The following is a 26716-nucleotide window of genomic DNA, read 5'->3' on the forward strand; positions in this document are numbered from 1 at the left end:
TTCTATTTCTATTTCTTTTCTTTTCTTTTCTTCTCTTTCTTTTTTTTTAATTTTTATTTTTCTTTTATTGCTTACTAATTACACAAAAATACTAATTATGCACAAAATTACAAAAATTTAAAACAATACAAGTTACACTAATTATGCACAAAATTACAAAAATTCTAAAAAAATGCAAGTTACTCTAATTATGCACAAAAAATTTACAAAAGTTTTAAAAAAATGAAAAATTATAGAATATGTAAAGAATATGGATTCTTAAAAAAAATACCAAAAAAATTATTTTTTATTTTTTTTTTCTTTCTTTCTTTCTTTCTTTTTTTTTCTTTTAAAAAATTATATATATATATTTTATTGTTTTATTATTTTTTTATTTTTTTTTAAAATGCAATTAACAAGAAAATTAACAAAAATAAATTTAAAAAAAATAAATAAATAATAAAAAATAGAACAAAATCACTAACCTTATCTGTCGCCTCCGGATTCCTCGCCGACTGCTTCGCCTTCTCGGTGCTCCTTCACGTGCCTTCACAGCTACTCGTTGCCGGCCCCTTTGCCTGAGTCGCCGGCCTTGCCCTACGCCACCCTTCACCGTCTCTCTCGGCCTGTCATTCTTCGCTTTAAGCTGCAGCAGGCCTTTGGCTTCGCAACCGCCTCTACTTTGCTCGTTCACAGCTGCCACCTCTTCTACTGCAGCCGCCTAAGCACCTTTTCAATGACCTCCGCCAGGCACACAGGCCGCCCTCACTCAGGCTCGCTCTGACGTCGTCGCACCTCTTCCAAAACCATCTTCACAGCAGGCCCAGGCCTCTCTCATGGAGTCACACCAGGAGTGCATTGAGTTGTGTCACCTTCTTGCAGCATCCGAGAGCAGGCGATACGCTTTAGAGGCCTAGTTAGCCTCCCTCTGAGGGTGCCTCACCACCACCGAGACTGATCTTGCGACCACTCGCTCTCGCCTTAAGGCTGCCCAGCACGGCCACCTCTTCTACTTGCCGGCCAGCCTTCGTCTGCCACTCCACCTCTTTGCTTACTTGCGCCCTTCGCTAGCCAGACGACCAACAGCTTCGACGCCCGCTGCTACTCAACTGGCTGTAGCACCACTTTCGCCTGACGCCTTCAACGGATGCAGCCGACCTTTCTCCACACGGCCAGTTTCCAGCCACGCAACCACCTCTCAGTTTTTTTTCCCTTCACGCCTCCCACACGCCCACTCTCCACATGGCAATACCGCTTCGCCTCCGGGGAGCAGTTTTAGCGCAAAACAGAAGCAAAGCGTGTGTGAGCCGTTGCAATTGAGAATGTGTTAAACCAGGGGCACATAATAGAGCTTAATTTGAAGCCTTAGTTGAAGAACTAACACACACAGAGACACGACTGCCAACGTCAGCCAACATCCAACTCAATTTTGAGAAAAAGTATAACAAAAATAAATAAATAAGAATAAAATGTGCCACCTCTCTCCTCTTTTTTTTTCCTTTCTCCCTTCTCTTTCCCTCTCTCCTCTCTTCCTTAAGCGGGCTTCACACTTGGGAGCCTATGGAGCTTGCATAAGCTATGGAAGAGCTTAGCAACGCACCTCTTTTATTTTTATTTTTTTACTAATTACATGTTAGCGAAAAGCATGAAAGCATGAAATGACAAAAAAAACAATGAATGTAAGCAAAATGACGGTACTTGAAAAGGAATAAAAGCAATAAAACATAAAAAAACAATGCGGGAGAAACCTCAACCGCTCAATGGTTTTTTCTTTATCCTAACCTTTATCCACTCACACCGGGATCGCACACCCGAACTTAACCTAATCACTCAATGGTTTTGCAACCAAAAGAGGAAATAGTGGTGGTTTCCACACACTCTCAACCGGATTTGAGTCTTCTCCTCCCCGGCAGCGGCGCCAATGGAGAGACGAAAAACTCTCACTTGTAGCAAGAGTAGTATGATCCACATGTAGCTCAATCCAATGGGATTTGCATCCCTTTCGGCGCTAGGGATTCAACCCATACCCGTACACAAAAGCTTATCCATTTGATGGAGAGAATGCTAAGAATACTACTACCATTGACATAGACTTAACACACACACAAGCTCAATCTTGCTATTGCTCACTCACTCCTCATCCCACTCATTCATGCATCCAAACAAGAAGAAAGCTTAGCTATTGCATACACAAGATCAAAGCATTCTTCATTCTCAAATACTCATTTCCCTAGCATGCACACAAACCTTGAAGCTATCAATAAGAAACATGAGAAGAGAGACAAATATCAACTCATTGCATTGAATTAACAAAAATAGAACTTACAACAATGTAAATGGGGAGAGAGAAGAGCTTGCACCTCTATGGGAAAAGAGGGAGAGCTAGTCTCAAGAGAGCTCAAACATAAGTTTAGCCCAATGTGTCCCTAAGCTCTCAAATGAGCCACTTTTTATACAAAAACTCTAAAACTTCCAAAAGTTCCCATGTGGGATTATTCTTTAGCCCACTCCCACACTCATCTACAACTTGGAACTCTTTACAAGAGCCCTAAGCATCTTTTTGTTGCATTGATCTTCACTCATCACGCAACATCTACCATGTGGTGGAGCTAGAATCGTAGAGGTAGAAAGCTTTGAATTCTAGCTCTAACATGTGGTAGAGCAAGAATGCATCGATCCATACACATCAACAAAACCAATTACTCCAAGAAGAGACCTACTTCACATGACAAGAACCAAGGTGCTAGAATTGCATTTGATCTAGCTCTACCACGTGGTAGAGCTGTATTCTACCTAGACCACATCATAGAGCTAGAATGCTTTGAGGTCCAGCTCTACCATGTGGTGGAGCTAGAATTGCATTTTAGATCTAGCTCTACCATGTGGTGGAGCTAGAATTCATCGATCTAGCTGTGTACCATGCAGATCAACAAAACCAATTACTCTAAGAAGAGACCTACTTCACATGACGAGAATCAAGGAGCTACAATTGCACTCGATCTAGCTCTACCATGTGGTGGAGGTAGAATGCATCGATCTAGCTGTGTACCATGCAGATCAACAAAATCAATTACTTCAAGAAGAGATCTACTTTACATGACAAGAAACAAGCATCTAGAATTGCATTTGATCTAACGTGGTAGAGCTGTATCCAACCTAGACCACATCGTAGAGCTAGAATGCTTTGAGGTCTAGCTCTACCATGTGGTGGATCTAGAATTGCATTTGAGGTCTAGCTCTACCATGTGGTAAAGCTAGAATGCATTGATCTAGCTATGTACCATGCAAATCAACAAAACCAATTACTCTAAGAAGAGACCATGACGAGAACCAATTACTCCATCTTGGAGCTCTCAATACATTTATTAGTCTTGCTCTACCACATGGTAGAGCTAGATAAATGCATTCTAGCTTGACTTCAAAGTATTCTAGTGCTGGTTTTTCAATGGATATTATCTCTACAGGTGGCAGAGCAAGATTAATAAATGTATTGACCATAATGCTTTGAGGTCCAGCTCTACCATGTGGTGGAGCTAGAATTGCATTCTTCTAGCTCTACCATGTGGTAGAGCTAGACTTCAATGAATGTAACCGGCTGAGGTTGAATGTAACTGTGGTAGAGTTATATTCTACCTAAACCACATTGTAGAGATAGAATGCTTTGAGGTCTAGCTCTACCATGTGGTAGAGCTAGAATTGCATTTGAGGTCTAGCTCTACCATGTGGTGGAGCTAGAATCGTAGAGGTAGAGAGCTTTGAGGTCTAGCTCTACCATGTGATAGAGCAAGAATGCATTGACCTAGCTGTGTTGTTCCATACATATCAACAAAACCAATTACTCTAAGAAGAGACCTACTTCACATGACAAGAACCAAGGAGCTAGAATTGCCACGTGGTAGAGCTGTATTCTACCTAGACCACATCGTAGAGCTAGAATGCTTTGAGGTCCAGCTCTACAATGTGGTGGAGCTAGAATTGCATTTCAGATCTAGCTCTACCATGTGGTGGAGCTAGAATTCATCAATCTAGCTGTGTACCATGCAGATCAACAAAACCAATTACTCTAAGAAGAGACCTACTTCACATGACGAGAACCAAGGAGCTACAATTGCATTCGATCTTGGTGGAGGTAGAATGCATCGATCTAGCTGTATACCATGCAGATCAAGAAAATCAATTACTTCAAGAAGACATCTACTTCACATGACAAGAAACAAGCATCTAGAATTGCATTTGATCTAACGTGGTAGAGCTGTATCCAACCTAAACCACATCGTAAAGCTAGAATGCTTTGAGGTCTAGCTCTACCATGTGGTAGATCTAGAATTGCATTTGAGGTCTAGCTCTACCATGTGGTAGAGCTAGAATGCATTGATCTAGCTGTGTACCATGCAAATTAACAAAACCAATTACTCCAAGACGAGACCATGAGTGACGAGAACCAAGGAGCTAGAATTACATTTGATCTAGCTCTACCACGCGGTAGAGCTGTATTCAACCTAGACCACATTTTAGAGCAAGGATGCTTTGAGGTCTAGCTCTACCATGTGGTGGAGCTAGAATGAATTTGAGGTCTAGCTCTATCATGTGGTGAAGCTAGAATGCATCGATCTAGCTCTATCATGTGGTCTAGCTCTATCATGTGGTGAAGCTAGAATGCATCGATCTAGCTGTGTACCATGTGGATTAACAAAATCAATTACTCCAAGAAGAGACCTACTTCACACGACAAGAACCAAGGAGCTAGAATTGCATTTGATCTAACTCTACCACGTGGCGGAGCTCACATGGCAGAGCTGTATCCAACCTAGACCATATCATAGAGCCAGAATGCTTTGAGGTCTAGCTATATCATGTGGTGGAGCTAGAATTGCATTTGAAGTCTAGCTCTACCATGTGGTAGAGCTAGAATGCATCGATCTAGCTGTGTACCATATGCAGATCAACAAAACCAATTATTAGAATTGCATTTGATCTACCATTTGATCTACCATGTGGTAGAGCTGTATTCTACCTAGACCACATCGTAGAGCTAGAATGCTTTGAGGTTTAGCTCTACCATGTGGTGGAGCTAGAATTGCATTTCAGGTCTAGCTCTACCATGTGGTGCAGCTAGAATTCATCGATCTAGCTCTGTACCATGCAGATTAACAAAACCAATTACTCTAAGAAGAGACCTACTTCACATGACGAGAACCAAGGAGCTACAATTGCATTCGATCTATTTCTACCATGTGGTGGAGCTAGAATGCATCGACCTAGACCACATCGTAGAACTAGAATGCTTTAAGGTCTAGCTCTACCATGTGGTGGAGCTAGAATTGCATTTGAGGTCTAGCTCTACCATGTGGTAGAGCTAGAATGCATTGATCTAGCTGTGTACCATGCAAATCAACAAAACCAATTACTCCAAGAAGAGACCATGATGAGAACCAAGGAGCTAGAATTACATTTGATCTGGCTCTACCACGCGGTAGAGCTGTATTCTACTTAGACCACATTGTAGAACAAAAATGCATTGAGGTCTAGCTCTACCATGTGGTGGAGCTAGAATTAATTTGAGGTCTAGCGTGGCAAATGGCAGAAATTTCCAACAGTGGTCCAAGCGGCGTCGAAGAGGCATGGAATTCGAATCATGCATGGACAAACGTGTGGCAAGCAACCCGGATCTTTCTTGTTGTGTTTAGATGCGATTCGGACTCATTTCGGATCCAAAACTCTGTTATGGCGATTTTGCACTTTCGTCGGGACCCAACTTTGACGCGCTGGGAGAATTGATTGTGATGTCCAATTCCATGCACAGAGTGATGTGGACATATAGAAACTTCCCTAGCACAAGTCCATGTGGTCCGTTCTCTGATGGGGTCCCGATCCTCAACTTCTAACTGTCCGAATTCGGGTTCTCGAAAAAGATGCACAAGCGTGCCAAATGGCAGAAATTTCCAACAGTGGCCCAAACGACGCCGAAGAGGCATGAAAATTGAATCATGCATGGACAAATGTGTGGCAAGCAACCCGGATCTTTCTTGTTGTGTTCAGATGCGATTCGGACTCATTTCGGATCCGAAACTCTGTTATGGCGATTTTGCACTATCTTCGCGGGGACCCAACTTTGACGCGCCGGGAGAAGTGATTGTGATTCCCAAATCCATGCACGGAGCGATGTGGACATAGAGCAACTTCCCTAGCAAAAGTCCATGTGGTCCGTTCTCTGATGGGGTCCCGGATCCTCAACTTCTAATTGTTCGAATCCGGGTTCTCGAAAAAGATGCACGAGCATGGTAAATGGCGAAAATTTCCAACAGTGGCCCAAACGGCGCCGAAGAGGCATGAAATTTGAATCATGCATGGAAAAATGTGTGGCAAGCAACCCGGATTTTTCTTGTTGTGTTCAGATGCGATTCGGACTCATTTCGGATCCGAAACTCTGTTATGGCGATTTTGCATTATCTTCACTGGGACCCGATTTCGACGCGCTGGGAGAAGTGATTGCGATGCCTAAATCCATGCACGGAGTGATGTGGACATAGAGAAACTTCCCTAGCACAAGTCCGTGTGGTCCGTTCTCTGATGGGGTCCCGGATCCCCAACTTCTAACTATATGAATCGAGGTTCTCGAAAAAGATGCACGAGCGTGGCAAATGGCGGAAATTTTCAACAGTGGCCCAAACGGCGCTGAAGAGGCATGAAATTCGAATCATGCATGGACAAATGTGTGGCGAGCAACCCGGATCTTTCTTGTTGTCTTTAGATGCGATTCGGACTCATTTCAGACCCGAAACTCTGTTATGGCGATTTTGCACTATCTTTGCCGGGCAACTTTGATGCGCTGGGAGAACTGATTGCGATTCCCAAAGCCTTGCACGGAGTGATGGACATACAGCAACTTCCCTAGCACAAGTCCGTGTGGTCCGTTCTCTATGGGGTCCCAGATCCTCAACTACTAACTGTCCGAATCCGGGTTCTCGAAAAAGATGCGTACCAAATGGCAAAAATTTCCAACTGTGGCCCAAATGGTGCCGAAGAGGCATGAAAATTGAATCATGCATGGACAAATGTGTGGCAAGCAACCGGGAGCTTTCTTGTTGTGTTTAGATGCGATTCGGAGTCATTTCGGATCCGAAACTCTGTTATAGCGATTTTGCACTATCTTCGCCGGGACCCAACTTTGACGCGCTCGGAGAAGTGATTGCGATGCCCAAATCCATGCACGGAGTGATGTGGACATAGAGCAACTTCCCTAGCACAAGTTCGTGTGGTCTGTTCTCTGATGGGGTCCCGGATCCTCAACTTCTAACTGTCCGAATCCGAGTTCTTGAAAAAGATGCACGAGCGTGGTAAATGGCGAAAATTTCCAATAGTGGCCCAAACGACGCCGAAGAGGCATGAAATCGAATCATGCAAGGACAAGTGTGTGGCAAGCAACCCGGATCTTTCTTGTTGTGTTCAGATGCGATTCAGACTCATTTCCGATCCGAAACTCTGTTATGGCGATTTGGCACTATCTTCACCGGGACCCAACTTTGATGTGCTGGGAGAAGTGATTGCGATGCCCAAATCCATGCACGAAGTGATGTGGACATAGAGAAACTTTCCTAGCACAAGTTCGTGTGGTTCGTTCTCTGATGGGGTCCCGGATCCTCAACTTCTAACTGTCCGAATCCGAGTTCTCGAAAAAGATGCACGAGCGTGCCAAATGGCAGAAATTTCCAACCATGGCCCAAACGGTGCTGAAGAGGCATGAAATACGAATCATGCATAAACAAATGTGTGGCAAAGCAACCCGGATCTTTCTTGTTGGTTCAGATGCGATTCGGACTCATTTCGGATCCGAAACTCTGTTGTGGCGATTTTACACTATCTTCGTCGGGACCCAACTTAGACACGCTAGGAGAAGTGATTGCGATGCCCATATCCATGCACGGAGTGATGTGGACATAGAGCAACTTCCCTAGCACAAGTCCGTGTGGTCTGTTCTCTAATGGGATCCTGGATCCTCAACTTCTAATTGTCCGAATCCAGGTTCTCGAAAAAGATGCATGAGCATGGTAAATGGCAGAAATTTCCAACAGTGGCCCAAACGACGCCGAAGAGGCATGAAATTCGAATCATGCATGGACAAATGTGTGGCAAGTAACCCGGATCTTTCTTGTTGTGTTCAGATACGATTCGGACTCATTTCGGATTCGAAACTCTACTATGGCGATTTTGCACTATCTTCGCCGGGACCCAACTTTGACGCGCAGGGAGAAGTGATTGAGATACCCAAATCCATGCGCGGAGTGATGTGGACATAGAGCAACTTCCCTAGCATAAGTCTGTGTGGTCCGTTCTCTGATGGGTTCTCGAAAAAGATGCACGAGCATGCCAAATGGCAAAAATTTCCAAACGTGGCTCAAACGGCGCCGAAGGGCATGAAATTCCAATCATGCATGGACAAATGTGTGGCAAGCAACCCGGATCTAGCTGTGTACCATGTAGATCAACAAAACCAATTACTCTAAGAAGAGACCTACTTCACATGACGAGAACCAAGGAGCAACAATTGCATCCGATCTAGTTCTACCATGTGGGGGAGCTAGAATGCATCGATCCAGCTGTGTACCATGCAGATCAACAAAATCAATTACTCCAAGAAGAGATCTACTTCACATGACAAGAACTAAGAAGCTAGAATTGCATTTGATCTAGCTCTACCATGTGGTAGAGCTGTATCCAACCTAGACCACATCGTAGAGCTAGACTGCTTTGAGGTCTAGCTCTACCATGTGGTAGACCTAGAATTACACTTGAGGTCTAGCTCTACCATGTGGTAGAGCTAGAATGCATTGATCTAGATGTGTACCATGCAAATCAACAAAACCAATTACTCCAAGAAGAGACCATGATGATAACCAAGGAGATAAACAAGTGTGTTGAATGGCGCTGGGACCCAACTTTGACACGTTGGGAGAAGTGATTGCGATGCCCAAATCCATGCATGGAGTGATGTGGACATAGAGCAACTTCCCTAGCACAAGTCCGTGTGGTCCGTTCTCTGATGGGGTCCCGGATCCTCAACTTCTAACTGTCCGAATCCGGGTTCTCGAAAAAGATACACGAGCATGCCAAATGGCGGAAATTTCCAACCGTGGTCCAAACGGCATCGAAGAGGCATGAAAATTGAATCATGCATGGACAAATGTGTGGCAAGCAACCTGGATCTTTCTTGTTGTGTTCAGATGCGATTCGGACTCATTTCGGACCCGAAACTCTGTTATGGCGATTTTATACTATCTTCACCGGCGACGCAACTTTGACGCACTGGGAGAACTGATTGTGATGCCCAAATTGATGTGGACATAGAGCAACTTCCCTAGCACAAGTCCGTGTGGTCCGTTCTCTGATGGGGTCCCAAATCCTCAACTTCTAACTGTCCGAATCCGGGTTCTCGAAAAAGATGCACGAGCGTGCCAAATGGCGGAAATTTTGAACTGTGGCCCAAACGGCGCCGAAGAGGCATGAAATTCAAATCATGCATGGAAAAATGTGTGGCAAGCAACCCGGATGTTTCTTGTTGTGTTCAGATGCGATTCGGACTCATTTCGGACTCGAAACTCTGTTATGGCGATTTTGCTCTATCTTCGCCGGGACCCAACTTTGATGCGTTGGGAGAACTCATTGCGATGCCAAAGTCCATGCACGGAGTGATGTGGACATAGAGCAACTTCCCTAGCACAAGTCCATGTGGTCCATTCTCTCATGGGGTCCCAGATCCTCAACTTCTAAACTGTTCGAATCCGGGTTCTCAAAAAAGAAGCACGAGCATGCCAAATGGCGGAAATTTTCAACCGTGGCCCAAACGGCACCGAAAAGGCATGAAATTCAAATCATGCATGGACAAATGTGTGGCAACCAACCCGGATCTTTCTTGTTGTGTTCAGATACGATTCAAACTCATTTCGGATCCGAAACTCTATTATGGTGATTTTGCACTATCTTCGTCGGGACCCAACTTTGACGCACTGGGAGAAGTGATTGCGATGCCCAAATCCATGCACGGAGTGATGTGGACATAGAGCAACTTCCCTAACACAAGTTCATGTGGTCCGTTCTCTGATGGGGTCCCGGATCCTCAACTTCTAACTGTCTGAAATCTGGGTTCTCGAAAAAGATGCACGAGCGTGGTAAATGGCGAAAATTTTCAACTGTGGCCCAAACGGCGCCGAAGAGGCATGAAATTCAAATCATGCATGGAAAAATGTGTGGAAAGCAACCCGGATGTTTCTTGTTGTGTTCAGATGCGATTCGGACTCATTTCGGACTCGAAACTCTTTTATGGCGATTTTGCACTATCTTCGCCGGGACCCAACTTTGACGCGTTGGGAGAACTCATTGCGATGCCAAAGTCCATGCACGGAGTGATATGGACATAGAGCAACTTCCCTAGCACAGGTCCATGTGGTCCATTCTCTCATGGGGTCCCAGATCCTCAACTTCTAAACTGTTCGAATCCGGGTTCTCAAAAAAGAAGCACGAGCATGCCAAATGGTGGAAATTTCCAACCGTGGCCCAAACGGCACCGAAAAGGCATGAAATTCAAATCATGCATGGACAAATGTGTGGCAACCAACCCGGATCTTTCTTGTTGTGTTCAGATACGATTCAAACTCATTTCGGATCCGAAACTCTATTATGGTGATTTTGCACTATCTTCGTCGGGACCCAACTTTGACGCACTGGGAGAAGTGATTGCGATGCCCAAATCCATGCACGGAGTGATGTGGACATAGAGCAACTTCCCTAACACAAGTTCATGTGGTCCGTTCTCTGATGGGGTCCCGGATCCTCAACTTCTAACTGTCCGAAATCTGGGTTCTCGAAAAAGATGCACGAGCGTGGTAAATGGCGAAAATTTCCAACAGTGGCCCAAACAGCGCCGAAGAGGCATGAAATTCGAATCATGCAAGGACAAATGTGTGGCAAGCAACCTGGATATTTCTTGTTGTGTTCAGATGCGATTCGGACTCATTTCGGATCCGAAACTCTATTATGGCGATTTTGCACTATCTTCGCCGGGACCCCCAAATTTGATGCGCTGGGAGAATTGATTGTGATGTCCAAATCCATGCACGGAGTGATGTGGACATATAGCAACTTCCCTAGCACAAGTCCATGTGGTCCGTTCTCTGAGCGGGTCCCGGATCCTCAACTTCTAACTATCTGAATCTGGGTTCTCGAAAAAGATGCACGAGCGTACCAAATAGCGGAAATTTCCAACCGTGGCCCAAACAACGCCGAAGAGGCATGAAAAGCAAATCATGCATGGACAAATGTGTGGCAAGAAACCCGGATCTTTCTTGTTGTGTTCAGATGCGCTTCGGACGCATTTCGGATCCGAAACTCTGTTATGGCAATTTTGCATGCATGTGATCACTCTAGGCATAACAATCTCTCACATGCATGAGCTCAATGCATGTGAACTCTATGTAGCTCTCATGTATGAGAGCGCTTACACTCATGAAAATGATGCAAAAGAGCTCTTAATAAATGAGAGCTCTCATGGATAGAGAACTCACATGCATATAGAGATATCATGCAGCGCACGAGAGCTCGTACACTCAATGCAAATAAATGAAAATAAGAGATCTTCAGCCATGAGATCTCTAATGCTCCTATAAAAAACTCCCATAGCACCCTTGTGGGTCGCAACATAAAAAAGAGAGCATTGGGTTTAGAGCTTACCACAACTCGGTAGGTGGTGAGAGGACCTAACACCAAAGCATGGTCATCAAGACTTGAGGTCAAGAGAATAACACAATAGAGAATTATTTACATACTTTTATTTACTCTGATGCATGTGATATCGATTATGCATAGAGAGCTCTCATGCATATAGATCTAGGATATATCTACACAAGGTGTGAGAGCTCTCATGCATAGAGAGTTTTCATGCATTGTGAGAGATCTTACATAAAGCTCTCAAGCGTGGATCTCTTCCATGAGATATCCATGCATATAGATCTCATAAATATAGAGCTATCATTGTGTGTGATTCATTGTGAGAGCTCCCATGCATATAGATCAGCTGTTATCAAGTGCGAGTCATTGTGAGAGCTCCTATGCATAGAGGGTTGTCATGCAGATATATCTCATGCATGAGAGCTCTTATGCATATCGATGAGCTCTCATGCATATAGAGTTATCATACATGAGATCTTATGCATGGAGATCTCTTGTATTCTAAGAGGTCTCATGCATGAGATCCCTCTTGCATTGTAAGAGCTCTCATGCATTAATAGCTCTCATATGCATAGATCTCTCATATCATGCATGAGAGCTATAGAGATCTTGGTCTTGCACTAGAGCTCTCATGCAAAGAGCTAGGTCTTACATTAAGAGCTCTCATACATAGAGCTCCCATGCATAGAGCTTGGTCTTGCATTAGAGTGCTCATTCATAGAGCTAGGTCTTACATTACGATCTCTCATGCATAGAGCTCGCATGCATAGAGCTATATCTTGCATTATTATAAGAGTTCCCATGGATAGATCTCATGTATAGAGTGAAAGAGCTCTCATGCATGGAGCTAGGTCTTGCATTCAAAGCTCTCATACATAGATCTCACATGCATAGAGTTAGATCTTGCATTATTACATCTCATGCATAGAGCTATATCTTGCATTATTATAAGAGCTCCCAAGGATAGATCTCATGTATAGAGTGAAAGAGCTCTCATGCATAGAGCTAAGTCTTGCATTAAGATCTCTCATACATAGAGATTGCATGCATAGAGTTAGATCTTGCATTAATTATTATAAGAGCTCTCATACATAGAGCTATATCTTGCATTAATTATTATAAGAGCTCTCATACATTGAGCTATATCTTGCATTATTATAAGAGCTCCCATGGATAGATCTCATGTAAAAAGTGAAAGAGCTCTCATGCATAGAGCTAGGTCTTGCATTAGGAGCTCTCATACATAGAGCTCACATGCATAGAGTTACATCTTGCATTATTACGAGAGCTCTCTTGCATAGATCTCATGCATAGAGTGTAAGAGCAGGAAAGTACAATTTCAAGCAAGGAGAGAGGGGAGAAGCTATGCTATGAAGAAGGTGGAGAGGGGTCTTTTGTGCATGCTCTAGGACAAGGGGTCTTTTGTGCATGCTCTAGGACAAGGGAGCTTCCATAGCCGGCTTAGCAATGTTCTTGGCTACCATTGGGACACAAGCAATGCTTATTTGAAGACACCCATACAAAGATGGATGGTTTGTCATTTCAAGTCATCTTGCACTAGTTTAAGTCACTTCAACTCCAGCTCTACCATGTGGTAGAGCTAGAATACATTTCTCCAGCTCTAGCATGTAGTAGAGCATTCAAATTATCCTGCCCAATTTTAAATTCAAATTATCCCGCCCTTTAAGAATTTAAAATGGTCTTGCTCTTTTTCAATTTTTCCTTGACATCCATGTTGCTTATGTAATACAAACCTACTTTCCCATCTTGTCATTGACAACTAGCACTTGGACATCACCGCATCCATTATCAAATTCAACGATACCACAAGGTACACATATTCTTGTCTCATATTAAATCATTATCTATGATTAGATTTAAAGTTTTGAACATGTCAATTAAATTCAGATCATACACATTGACATAGAGTAGAAAATAAAAGTATGCAAGAATTCAAAAAATCAGGAATGGTTGAAGAGAAAAAACCTGATACTCCGCAAGTGCATGGAGCTGCAGTGCATGCCTTGGTTGTCAAGCGTCCATCTCACTCTTTCAGAGTAGAGGCTAGCAGTGCCAAGAAGATCCAGACCAAGACCCCCCTCAGTCCCTCCGGAGACACCAAGTTCAAGGGTGGCCTTGATGCATCTGGCAGGAAAGCTAAGGGTAAGGGTGTCTGAAATGGAGATCAGCTGATTGTCTCCTCTTTCCCCCTCCTCTTTATCTCCTTCGCAGGATCTAGCTGTGTAGTCTTCCTTTTGAATGATTTTGTCATGATGTTTGGGGGAAAGAGAAGAGATAATAGAACAGAGTCTGAAGAGAAGCTGGCGATGATGAAGCTTTTCTGGCTATGGTGTCCTGCTGATCTAGGCAGTCAGCCGCATCACAATCAGTCGCATCACAAGAGAAGAGATAGTAGAACAGAAGCTAGCAATGATGAAGCTTTTTTGGCTATGGCGTCCTGCTGATCTAGGTAGCCACTCGCATCACAAGCAGTCGCAAGCAGCCACGCCAAGGAACCAGCGCTGATATAGGCAGTCAGTCGAATCGCATCGCAAGCAGCCAGGCCAACGAACCAGCGCCACAGAGTTCAGAGAGAGAGAGAGAGAGAGAGAGACGCGGGATAAGGTTTCGAAAGAGTCTGCAGAGAGAGACACGCCGGGATAAGGTTTCGTGGAAGTAATTAAAAGATTTTTTTTTTTTGGAAATTGCAGACAGCCCAATACCATGTATGACATGTAATGAAATATATACATTTACATAGGGTTACATGTATTACCCAATCTACTTCACAATGAACTCTGTAATAGTGCTTATGGTACTACAACCCACTCTAAGATGTAAGAAATCAAGTAATACAAACAATAACAAGGATCTTCATCACAAGAGGCAATGGAGGATGGGCGAGATTGCCCAATAATGGCTCATGGGAAGAAGAGATTTTTGCCTTTTTTGCTCTGCATAAAGGTCTTCATAGCCTTGAAGAAACATTGAGATGTACCAATCCCCATCATAATGATCAAAAAGTCATAGAATCTTGCTTGAATCAAGATCTTCCGGTCTGTGGACACCCAGAGTTTGTGGTGGATTATCGTTGTACAGGCGAGACAGCCTCCTAGTTGTGGGTCTCAGTTCTTTTGGCTTCTTTCGCAGTACACATATTTCTTGCACCAGTGGTATGTGGACCAAAATCAATTTCCATGCCAAAAACCATCCTACAAGTATGCATGCGGCAACGAGCAGGAAAGCCACGAGGAAACGCAGGGGTAGCAGCAACACAAACCCCATCATGGCCTCCCAAAGTAAAGATTTTGTTGTTCGTTAGGTCTTTTTTTAATTGTAATGTGAAAAGACCCTACTTTAGGGTTTGTGGAAGTGGCACGTGGAATGGCCCCTTGACTGGAGGGAGGGAAATTCAAATTTGAAATTTGAATGAAGGAGCCTAGATGGAAGATGGAGCAGAGAGAGAGAGATTGCCATGTGTGCGCATGGGGGCGGAATCGCGAGGGAGAGAGAGGTGAGCGGTGGGCATGGCTGGCCCAACCCGCAGTAGCCCGGATGGGAGAGAGAGGCGAGCGATGGGCCATGAAGCGATTATTTAAATAGGATTAAAGCTATATTTAAATATTCTTATAGGTTTAATAGGTTAACTATAGTAACTTAAAGCATGTTTATAGTTTACAATTATACTTTACTTATTTATAGACTTTATATAGCTATATAAATCAAACCTATTTATATATAAACCCATATAATTTAAGTTTATAAATAACCTATAGTTTATAAATAAACCTTTATAAATAGGTAATATAAAGTTATAATCGATAGGCTTAAAGATTTGATTATAAAAATATAGCTTTTATAGTTATATATATAGGCTTAAAGTTTATAATTAATAGGCTTATAGGTTTGTTTATATAAATAGGCTTATAGGTTTAATAGGTTAACTATAGTAACTTAAAGATATATAAATAGGCTCATAGGTTTAATAGATTAACTATAGTAACTATAGGTTTGATTATATAAATAGACTTAAAGATATATATAAATAGGCTTGTAGGTTTAATAGGTTCACTATAGTAACTTAAAGTCTATTTATAGTTTATAATTATACTTTATATATCTTATTTATAAACTTTCTATAGCTATATAAATCAAACCTATTTATATATAAACCTATATAATTTAAAGTTTATAAATAACCTATAGTGACTTAAATTATATACATGCTGATGTATGTAATGAGGATAATGATGGAGATGTAACTAATGAGGTTAATGTTGCCCATACCTCTGCAAAAAGATGCTACACTTTCATAAACAGGATTCCAAAGCAGAGACCACAACCAGCTTCTGCCTTTTATATGTCACGTGAATCAGTTCAAAGGATTTCATCCATTGATTATTGTGCAAAAAAGTGTTGTCAGCTAATCGATCATGATGTACTAAAATGAGGATACGACAAGACTTTTGGGGACAATCTCAGAAGTCTCGTACAAATTATGTATATGATGTGCTTTCTACAGCTTGGCATCGTGATTCAGCTCAAAAAATTAAATATGAATTTAGGCTAAATGGGGTGATTGTTTGTTGTGCAGAGCATGGTATGAGATGCATGGTATACCAAAGACATCCTTTTACCGTTACAGGGAAAAGTTTGAGTCCGGTGTGTGTCAATATCTGCATGGAAACATAGGGGTATTGAGGAGAGGCCTACAACATACTAGTGAGGCTACTTGATGAATTTGTGAACATGAACTCTGAGCCTGCACCACACAAAAGTAGAACAATGCTAGATGGCTCAAAGGAAACTAGGTTGTCGATTCCATCAATATTCAAGCAAGTTGACATTTTAAATGAAATCAACACAACACTTGAGCAGTTGGGACATGAGAAGAGGCTATCAAAGTCATTGTTTAGTAGAATTTGGAATAAAGAGTACCCACAAGTGTCCCTAACAAAGGCAAGTGAGTTCTCCCCCAAGTGCACCTTGTGTAGTGGTCTCAAGGCAAAACTAGAAGCCAAACCTAGCCTAGAAGAAAGAGCAAGGCTCCTCAGTGAAAGAGATATTCACATGCAATAACAACAAAGTTGCAGGAGCTTATACTATGCATGGCGCATATTTTCAGAAACCCAACCACAAAAGTATGTATGCATCATCCAAGACAAGATGGATCAGACAAGATGGATCAAAAGAAAACAGCCATTCCGAGACTACGGGTCCTTCCCAAGGAGCAATGTTTCACTTCTACATGCTTTAAATTCAAGGACAGCTTTAGACAACCACAATATGAGTAATGGTAAAGATCCCATTGTTGAACCATGTATAAATCAGGGAGACACAATGAATTGGGTTTCCTCGTTTCGCAAGTTGCCAGAAAACTTGTTGCTACAACTAGATAGTTGTGCTAGAGAAAATAAAATCGGTACTTATTTGCCTATTTGTCATTGCTTGTTGCACGGGGTGCTTTCGAAACTGTACAGTTGGGATTTCTAATGGTCGAGCATACACATGAGGATATAGATGCCATGTTTAGCACATTTTCAGAGAAATTAAGAGTGGGGCAAACCTTTACTTTACCACATTTGATGGATACTTTAAGAACCAGCTCAACTTCTTCTCCAGCTCCCTTCTTGCTTACAGAGGTCCCTAACTTCAAGGCATATTGTGATGGCTACATTTGTGATGGGCAAGAAGCACTGATAGGTCACTCCAAACCACTTCTATTCGGGTTCTTCATGGAAGGAGACACACCGGTAATGCAATTTAAGGCACATGTAGCTATTCATAATTGGAGTGGAAGTATCCGTCTTTGGAAGACAGATAATGAAGGTAAACCAAGGTTACCAAAAGGAGATCCACCTCTACTACCAATGGCCAAGCATATAAAGGTGCATGCAGAAGTAATATCAGGATTGAAGGGTTACATAAAATTTTGGTAGAAATCTAAGTAATGGTTCATTTGTGCCAAGATATTATACTAGGCCCGTGATAGATTATTGGAGTAATGTAATCGAAGAGCTTGGAAAACCAATACAATCAGAGGCAAGAAAGTACACAGATTTTTGGCCAAAATCTAAAGGGTCCCATCAATTAGATGATATGAATGTTGAACAATTGCAGGCACAAAGATTCTTAGGTATTGAAGAACATAATGATCATTATTGTGGGCCTGCACGAGATAAACCAAGGGAGGCATTTAACCCTATGCTACATGTTCAGCAAGGACACTTTGTCATGCTGCACCCAGATGACACAAACACCTATCCAGTTTGGCTTGCTATGGCTGAATCGGATATTGATGATGAGCTTACATCACCAAATTACAAGAAACTCTTGATTCAATATTGGGGACCTTGTGCAAGGAAGAAAGGTTTGACAGATGCTCAAGCTTATGCTGATTGTTGGAAGGGATATTGGCAAATTAATGAGGCAGAACAACAAGTATGGGAAAATGCTGATTCAATTCTTTGGTCGTGGAAACCAAGGAATCCACCACCATACAAAAGAATCAAGATACCAGAAAAGGAAGCCCGTAAAGCAAAAGCATGCTTAGGCTTGGCTTGTGAGGATGAAGCTCATATTGATGGTTCCTTCAATGAGGAGTAGCATTTGTAGATTCAATATTGACAATGTGGATTTTTAGGTTAATATAACTCTAATATCCAAAAGAGATGTACTTTGGTATCTTTAGGTTAATATAACTCTAATATCCAAAAGAGATGTACTTTGGTATCTTCTTTATTTTTTATTTTCACTTATTGAATGAAATTTTTCTTTGTGCCTCCTACATTTTTTTTATATAATAATGTTTCTATCTTATTTGTTCAATTGTTTCATAAATTTTGTGCAGTGTACAACTCAATTGGTGCAGGTCCTTGCAAAGAAACAAATACCACTTTCACTTTCTTATTAATGGTGTTTATCAACATGACCTTCCTACATGATTATCAAACTCCTTTCAAATATGTTTATGCACAAATACTAATACCACTTTTTTGGTTTGAACAGTGATTATCAACACTACCTTCCTCCGTTCTATATTAAGAAATTCCACAATAACTTTTCCCACATTAAGTGGGAAATTCCCATAATACATGAAACCTCTCAATTTCAAAATTCCCATAATGCAGGATTTTTCCCATAATACCTAATACGGTCTTCTTTGTGGCCTTTGTAGGGAATCATCCCCTCGGAGCTAGACCACAGTGGTGAAGGTATGCGTAGGTGGGCAAGTTTTGGAAAAGTTACCTACACCTCTGAAGCTATGATGATAGCCTGTATGCACTTAGGGTACCACATTCAATCCTCTTTTGTGTGGGAAGATGATAAGGTGGGACTTTTTATGCAAGCTTCTTAATTCTAATGTGGAAGATTACGATATGGTGCTCTTTACAACATATGCTTCACTCATGCTCATGGTGGAAATTTGGCTTAACACATCAACAAAATGCATCATGCTCATGGTGGATATTTGGCTTATTAATACATTTCTTGTGTCTTCTATCTACAACTAGAACGTAAGAGCTCTCTCTATTCTATAAGGCTCCTCTATTGATCTCTTCTTTACTAGTCTATTCCATTTTTTGGATCCTATTTCATTTTGCAATGCCCTCTTTAGCTGAATGCATCTCTTAGTGTGCTTCATGTTCTTTATTCACTAAGTGAAACCCTCAAGGTTTCTTTTTCCACACCATTATATTGCTTTTTTGGTCCACACTCTAAATTGTGTGCTCCTACAAGCCCCCAACTCTCAATTTTCTCAGTAGTCGCGTGATCCCTTTAAGATTTTATACCAAATATCGAATAACTGTTCTTTGACATTTAGTGACTAAAACATTGAACAATTCTCCATAACGCAACTATGGAAAATAAAGCTCTTGTCTTATAACCATTAAAACCAAACCAGGGAATGTCTTTTTCTACTTCTTAGTACATATCTCTCTATGAAATAAATAAAAGGAAAAAAGAGAGACCATGGAGTTTATCATAATTTATTTCAATATCAAAGTAACATTTTAGTAAAACCATAAAAAATTGTCCCACCTTCCTTTGCTTGGCTACCATAAAACAGAAAAGAGACCATGGAGATTCTCATAATTTATTTCAATATCAAAGTAACATTTTAGAAAAACCATAAAAAATTGTTCCTCCTCCCTTTGCTTGGCTGCCAATTTTAACATAAAACATTGTTCACCTTCCTTTGCTTGGTTGCCAATATAAGGCTCTCCAAACTTCTTGAATTCTTGCTTCATTTATCTTCTCCCTTTTCATGCCATTTTTGGAAGCAAGAGACTCCAATACAATATTGTGTTCACTCACATGAACCTCTAATTTTGCAAGATGCTTGAGATTTCCATGCATAGAGACATTATCCTCATTTGTTTTGGACACAAAGTGTCTCCCCAAGATGATCATGAACTCTAAGATATATATTGCACTTGTGATTCATTTATATCATTTACAAGGCAATAATAGATAGATACCTATCCGCGCGACACATATATATATATATCGTACCTACCCTCTTACACATAGATATACTTGTGTATTTTGTATATGTAGTTTGTCCATCGTTATATGTATGTGAGACTAGAAAAGCACCCCAAAATATTCAATACAATATTAAAAGATCTTATAAAAATACACTTTATAGCAAAAAAAAATCTTATGAATTTAAAATTGCGTAGGAAACTTTGTGAGAGGGGCTAAAGAGTATAAATTGAGACTGTGAATTTGAAATTGGGTCTAAACTTTGGGGGAGATGAGCTAAATAGACTAAGAGTATATAGATTGGCCCTAGGGTACACAAGAGAATCCAGAGTGGCCCTAGAACCAAGCTACCACACATAAGAGAATCTAGATTGACCCTAGGGCTAAGCTACTGAGCAAAGCTACATCATCTTTGCTGGTAGATTGATCCTAGGGCCAAGCTACCATGCACAAAGCTTCATAACCCCCAAGATTTTAATTCTGAATTTCCCATAAAATTGAAAATCTTTTCCAAAATTTGAAATTTGAATTTCTCCCCAAAATTTTGAATTTGTCATTCTCTTGTGTCAACTCAACGGGTGAATTTTAGAATGGTCCTATGGCCAATCTCTACATGTGCATGGCAAGAATGGTCATAGAGCCCTTCGGACAATCTCCAATGTGCATGCATAAAATATCAAGATTGTGCCCATGGTAGAATGGTCATTGGGCCATTCTTGCAAGCACAATGTGCTTAGAAATGGCCCTAAGACCATTCTACCTACACAATGTGCTTGAGAATGGCCCTAGGACCATTATCCACTCCCTTGTGTCAACTCTTTAGAATGGTCCTCGAGTCAATCTCAAGATGTGCATACATAAAATATAAAGACTTGCAAGAATGTTTCTAGCTTCATTCTCCACTCCCTTGTGTCAACTCCCTAGGGCCATTCTCTACATATGCATGCAAAATACATCAATATTATCCATGAAGAACGGTATCCTTGAAAGAATGGCGCTATGGCCATTCTAAAGCACACCATCCATGGTGTGCTTGAAAGAATGGTCCTAGGGCCATTCTACTATCCATGGTGTGCTTAAAAGAATGGCCCAAGGACCATTCTTCCATCCATGATGTGCCTCTACTAGCATAGCATGTTGTTCATGCTCAGGGACGCATCTTCTTAGAATCTGGTCAATGCCCATCTTGTAAAGTTGACCTGCCACCACAAACAACTTGCTCCAAAGAGTTAGTGTTTTCCTCTGATCTCTGGACATATACTTCGAAAAGGACAAATTGTAGAGGAACTACAACATCTCATCATACGAGCTAGGTCTCTCTCCATCTATGACAAAGAGCTAAGCATTTGGGGAGTCATCTTCCACCCCTTTTAGATTTTCTCCTGACTCCAGTTTGGACAGAAAATCTGCTCTATTGCATGCTTGTTTCCTGGGGTGTGCTTGATAGTGAAAAACTCTTGTATAACAGCAACATCCATTTGGATAATTTTCCTGCCAGCTTTGGTTTTAAATTTATTAGGTACAAGAGTGCTTTATGGTCCACATCAAATTCAAACACATTACCTAATAGATAATGCCTAAATTTCTTGATCAAGTAGATCATCCCCAATGATTCCTTTTCTATGATGGAGTAGTTCCTTTTTGGCTTGGACAGCCTTCTACTTGCATAGTAGACTAGTCGGAACCAGCCCTCTTTGCGACTTCTGTATCAAAGCACTTCCAATAGCAAAATCAGAAGCATCCACGAATACATGGAACACTAGATCAAAATATGGCTGAAGAATTGGTGCTAATGACAGTATCCGCTTTAGATTCTTGAATGATTCCTAACAAGATCCTGACTAGACATATTATGCATCTTTCATGGTCAAACTGTACAAGGGTATTGCCATGTTCGTCAGGAACCTCATGAATCTGCTATGCCATTTGATAAGTCCCAAGAATCTGGCAAGTTCCTTGGCGTTCTTGGGCGGCTATAGTTTTACCATAATCTCTACTTTAACCGGATCTACTGCCAATCCTTCTGCAGACACTATGTGCCCCAACAGAGATCCGCTCATAACAGCAAAGGCGCACTAGGCTCATCCTACCTTTTTTGCACTTCTCTAGGCACATTATGAGGTGGTCTTCTCTAGGCACATTATGAGGTGCTTTACGTGGTCTTCTTTCTTTCCAAAAACACTGAAATCATCCATGAAGGCCCTTATGAAGGTGGTTAAATATTCGTAGAATATTTCTTGAACCATCCTCTAAAATGTGGCTGGAGCATTCTTTAGAGCCCAAAAGTCATCACATTGGAGGCGAAAGCTCTGTAAAGAATTGTACCTTATTTTGGAGAGATTTTCCTCGTCATTGACCAAAAATTCCAAGTGTTATTAGTGCATGTGGTTGTGTGCAACCCGAAATTCGAGGGTAAGGACATTGTGTCTTTGCAAAGCATGGTACCTAATATTGGAGATTGACCTCCAAAGGAGGTTGTGTTTGTGTGTGAAGCACACATACTCACACACCATGACTAATCTTTGCATGTCATTCTTGCATCCTTTATACTTTGATTACATGTATTATTGAGATTGTAAGGGCAAACATGCAACCTATTTATAGTAGGAGCCTTGCTACAAGAAATCTCCTTTTTACAATGAACCAAGTGAAGTGTGGCCTTTAAAAATTACCAAGTAACTTTCTAACCTTTGTTATTACTTCTACTTCACCCATGGGTGTTAGCCATGCTAACGTGACTAACTGACTTGAGGCCATTTGATGGACTTTGGAAAGGATTGTAATACTTCTAATGTGGTGAGTTGGGGTGAGCTCCTAACAGATGCAAGCGACAATCCTCAACAAGGTGACTTGCGATCTACCTGGCGCTCTCGAGGGGATCACTAAAAAAAAGTGTATGATCACACGAGTCCAACAAAAGACCTTTTCAGACTGTTCCTTTTAACATTTACATGAGGTATCCTAGCGAGTGTGTTTGACTTATAGTAAGGGTGTAAAATATTAATTTAAAAAGAATGTACATATTTAGGAAATGTAATGTATACTACCAAAAACCACTATACATACCTACTCTTTAGTATGTGTGTAGGGGTTTTCTTGACAGAGAGGCCCCCAGCCTAGCATTGGGCCACAATTTGGGAAACCATTATTCATGAACCTTGTATATTACCAAAAACCATTATACGTACGGGCCACAATTTGGGAAACCATTTTTCTTGAACCTTGAATTTTCAGACACAACTTCTCTATTGACAAAAATCTTCCATGTAACGGGATGGTAGAGACGATAGCCCTTGGTTTCTTGTTCGCTATGGGTTGAAGAAGGGAGATGATAATTTTTGAAGGGGCAAATTTTTCATACATTTTATCCAAATATAACTATATTTTTTGCCTTCTGAGCTATAACCCAATGGTAGTGCCTATGCCTCTGTATTGGGTTCAAATATGCCTTAGAGGCAACTAAATTCAACTCCCTCCTCCGTATACAATACCAAAAAAACCTAATTTTTTAGAATTTTTTTTAAAAAATTGATTGCTTATAAATTTGAGAAATCTTGCAATACACGTTAAAAAAAAACTTTTTTTTTTTGAAAGCCCAGGGAATGTATCTGAGCTAGAAGCTACACCACTTCAACACACAACGCTACGGGTGTCGGGGCTCGAACCCACGGCTTTTTTTAAAAGCCTTTAAAAAAAATAATTGTTCTCTTGGAATTCTGTGTGAAAAATTGAGCAGGCTGAGGCGAATCTTTTCATTTCCATCGAGCGGGCGTGGAGGTTTGTGCCCTTAAACTCTAGGCAGGAAGATCAATGAAGCAGAGCAGCAAATGTATATCGTAGTGAATCTAGCACACAGATTTGCAAAAAAGGGCATTCTGTGAAATGCTCAGAGCCCTTGATCGTGCTTACAAAAGCGATATTCATGTTTCCATAGATGCCCTTTTCCATCTCTTGCAACAAGGGTGCATCAACAAACAAGATCTGACAACCGCCAGGAGAGTGCAGCAGCTCATAATCAGAAGTGGCCTCCAAGCAAACAGTTTCTTGGTAAGTCATCTTATCCGCATGTTTACCTTGTGTGGGAGTTTGCTGGAAGCCAGTCAAGCATTCACCAGAGTGTATGACCCGAGCCCATATACATGGGCTGCCATCATTCTAGCCCATGCTAACCTTGGACAAGCAGGCCATGCCATTGAGCTCTACCACTGCATGCTTCAATCAAGCTTCATACCAAATGCCTACTGTTATGCTGCTGTGCTTAAAGCATGTGTCAATGCAACAGCTGCAGAAGAGGGAAAGGTAATACACAACCATATCATCCAAGATGGTTTCGATTCAGACGTGGTGGTTAGTAACACCTTGATTGACATGTATGTGAAGTTGGGTAATCTTACAAACGCGCTCGGAGTGTTCAAAAACTCCTCAGCAAAAAGTGTGGTAACATGGACGGCAATGATCTCAGGATACTCACAGCACGGGTATACTGCAGAAGCCTTTCAGCTTTACCAGCAAATGCAACAGAAGGGTATGGAACCAAACAATGTCACCTTTGTCAGCATCCTGAAGGCTTGCACAAAGGCAGCTGAAGGCAGGCTGATTTATGCTCATGTTATTGAGAGGGGTTTGGAATCCAACGTGTTCATTGGGAACACCTTCATTGATATGTATGCCGGAAGTCTTGAAGATGCATGTTATGTATTTGATCATTTTCTGAGACGAGATGTGGTGACATGGAGTGCATTGATAGCAGGATATGCACAGGAAGGGCGCGGCCAGGAAGCTATATGGATTTTTCAGCAAATGCAGCAGGAGGTAGAGCCAAACAGAGTCACATATGTGAACGTTGTAAGAGTGTGTTCTACCCTAGAATCACTAGGGCTGGGCAAGCTGATCCATGGGTCTATTGCTGAAATGGGCTTCGAATTGGATACACTACTAGGCACCACGTTGATTGACATGTATGCAAAGTGTGGGAGCTTTGATGATGCACATAAACTGCTCAAGGCATTGCCGAATCGAAACGTGGTGACTTGGACTGCCATAATTGCAGGGTATGCACTGCATAGTAATCTTAACCAGGCCTTGAAATATTTAGATGATATGCAACAAGAGGGTCTGAAGCCAAATGATGTTACATTCCTCTCTCTCCTTTCTGCATGCAGTCATCTGGGTCTATTGCATGAAGGCTACCACCTGTTTGAGTCCATGACAGGTCAAGGTGTAAAACCGACAGTTGAGCATTTTTACTGTATGGTAGACCTTCTTGGTCGTGCGGGATGCTTGTACCAGGCAGCATTTGTACTTCATTCAATGCCTTCTACTGGATCACGTGTTGTGGGGTTGAGGTCTTTGCTGAGCCACTGTAAGACACATGGCAATGTGGAGATTGCCAGGCATATATTTAAGCAAGTTGCCTCAGAAGATTGAGTTGCTTTTAATTTTTTCATGATTAAAGTAAACAACTTTGGCTGATGCTGGGCACCAACTCTCTAGCCGCTCCCTACTAAGATAGCAACAAAGGTACATTCAAGGCGGCCTATCCTTGAGGAAAGCCAATGAAGGATAATTGCAGCTTGGAGGACAAAAATCTTGTGATTTTAGCTATGCTTAACTCAATCCACGTCATGAAGATGTCACTATGTACACGGATGACATGGTACGCGCATCCACTTATCATTTTATGCAAGGTTGATCTCACAGATACCTTTCAAAGAATGCACTATTGGCTAGCAAAGTATGGTTGCATGCCATACTACATGCCCAAATCTTTTGACACACACAAGCTTTGGCATGTGTTGTTGTCCGGTTCGATCAAGTGAATTATGTTCATCTAGAGAGAACAACTACACTGGGTGCGCTTAAGCAAAGGACATTTATAGAGAGTTGAAATCACAACCCCTTTCTTTTATTTCTGTTGGGCACATTTGAAATTATCAGCTTCTTGACTTGTGTTAGCAATGAGTCTACTAACAAGGGAACCCCATGTTAGGGAGTATAAAAGTTGAAGGTTCATAGTATTCTATGCAGAGATTGCTCAACCATGTTCCATGTTGGATCTCGTAGAATGGAGAGTCGGACTCACACACACACAATGCTCAATGTCAAGAACACAAGGGGTAGAGTGAGAAAGAATGGCAAGCTCAAAGGAGAGATGAAAGCTCTTTACAAGTACAAAGAGAAACTATAAATGTGTAAGTAACCCTAAAATGTGAGTAAGGTTGCTTATATACTAGCTACCTATTCACACCTGGAGGCATGGAAAATAACCCAGTGGGACAAAAGTGCCCATGGCAAAAGTGCATGACCTCACAATGAAGTACTACTAGATATCTAATAAACTCTTCTTGTAGTACAAATGTGAGGTTTATAGAGATTATAAATTAGTATTTGAAAGAAAAAAAGCCCAAAGATTTATGAAAGGTCTCTAACTTTTCACATGATAAGACTTTAGTAAAAAGATCTATCACATTATCATGTGTATTGTAATAGATTAGATTGATCTCTCCTTTATGGAGTCTCTTTTTAA

The 26716-nt window shown here is 41.5% G+C and overlaps 1 protein-coding gene across 1 annotated transcript; it reads left to right on the forward strand.

Moving 5' to 3' along the window:
• Window positions 1-23796: 23796 nt before the first annotated feature.
• LOC147627679 (pentatricopeptide repeat-containing protein At4g39530-like) lies at window positions 23797-26196 on the forward strand. Its single transcript, XM_086814607.1, has one exon. It carries the CDS (start codon window positions 24073-24075, stop codon window positions 25615-25617), a length of 1545 nt encoding a protein of 514 aa, XP_086670733.1. The 5' UTR covers window positions 23797-24072; the 3' UTR covers window positions 25618-26196.
• The last annotated feature ends 520 nt before the right edge of the window (window positions 26197-26716 follow it).

This window comes from Cibotium barometz, chromosome 20, assembly GCF_041138505.1.
Source record: "Cibotium barometz isolate CiBa-2024 chromosome 20, ASM4113850v1, whole genome shotgun sequence".
NCBI classification, from domain to species: Eukaryota; Viridiplantae; Streptophyta; class Polypodiopsida; order Cyatheales; family Cibotiaceae; genus Cibotium; species Cibotium barometz.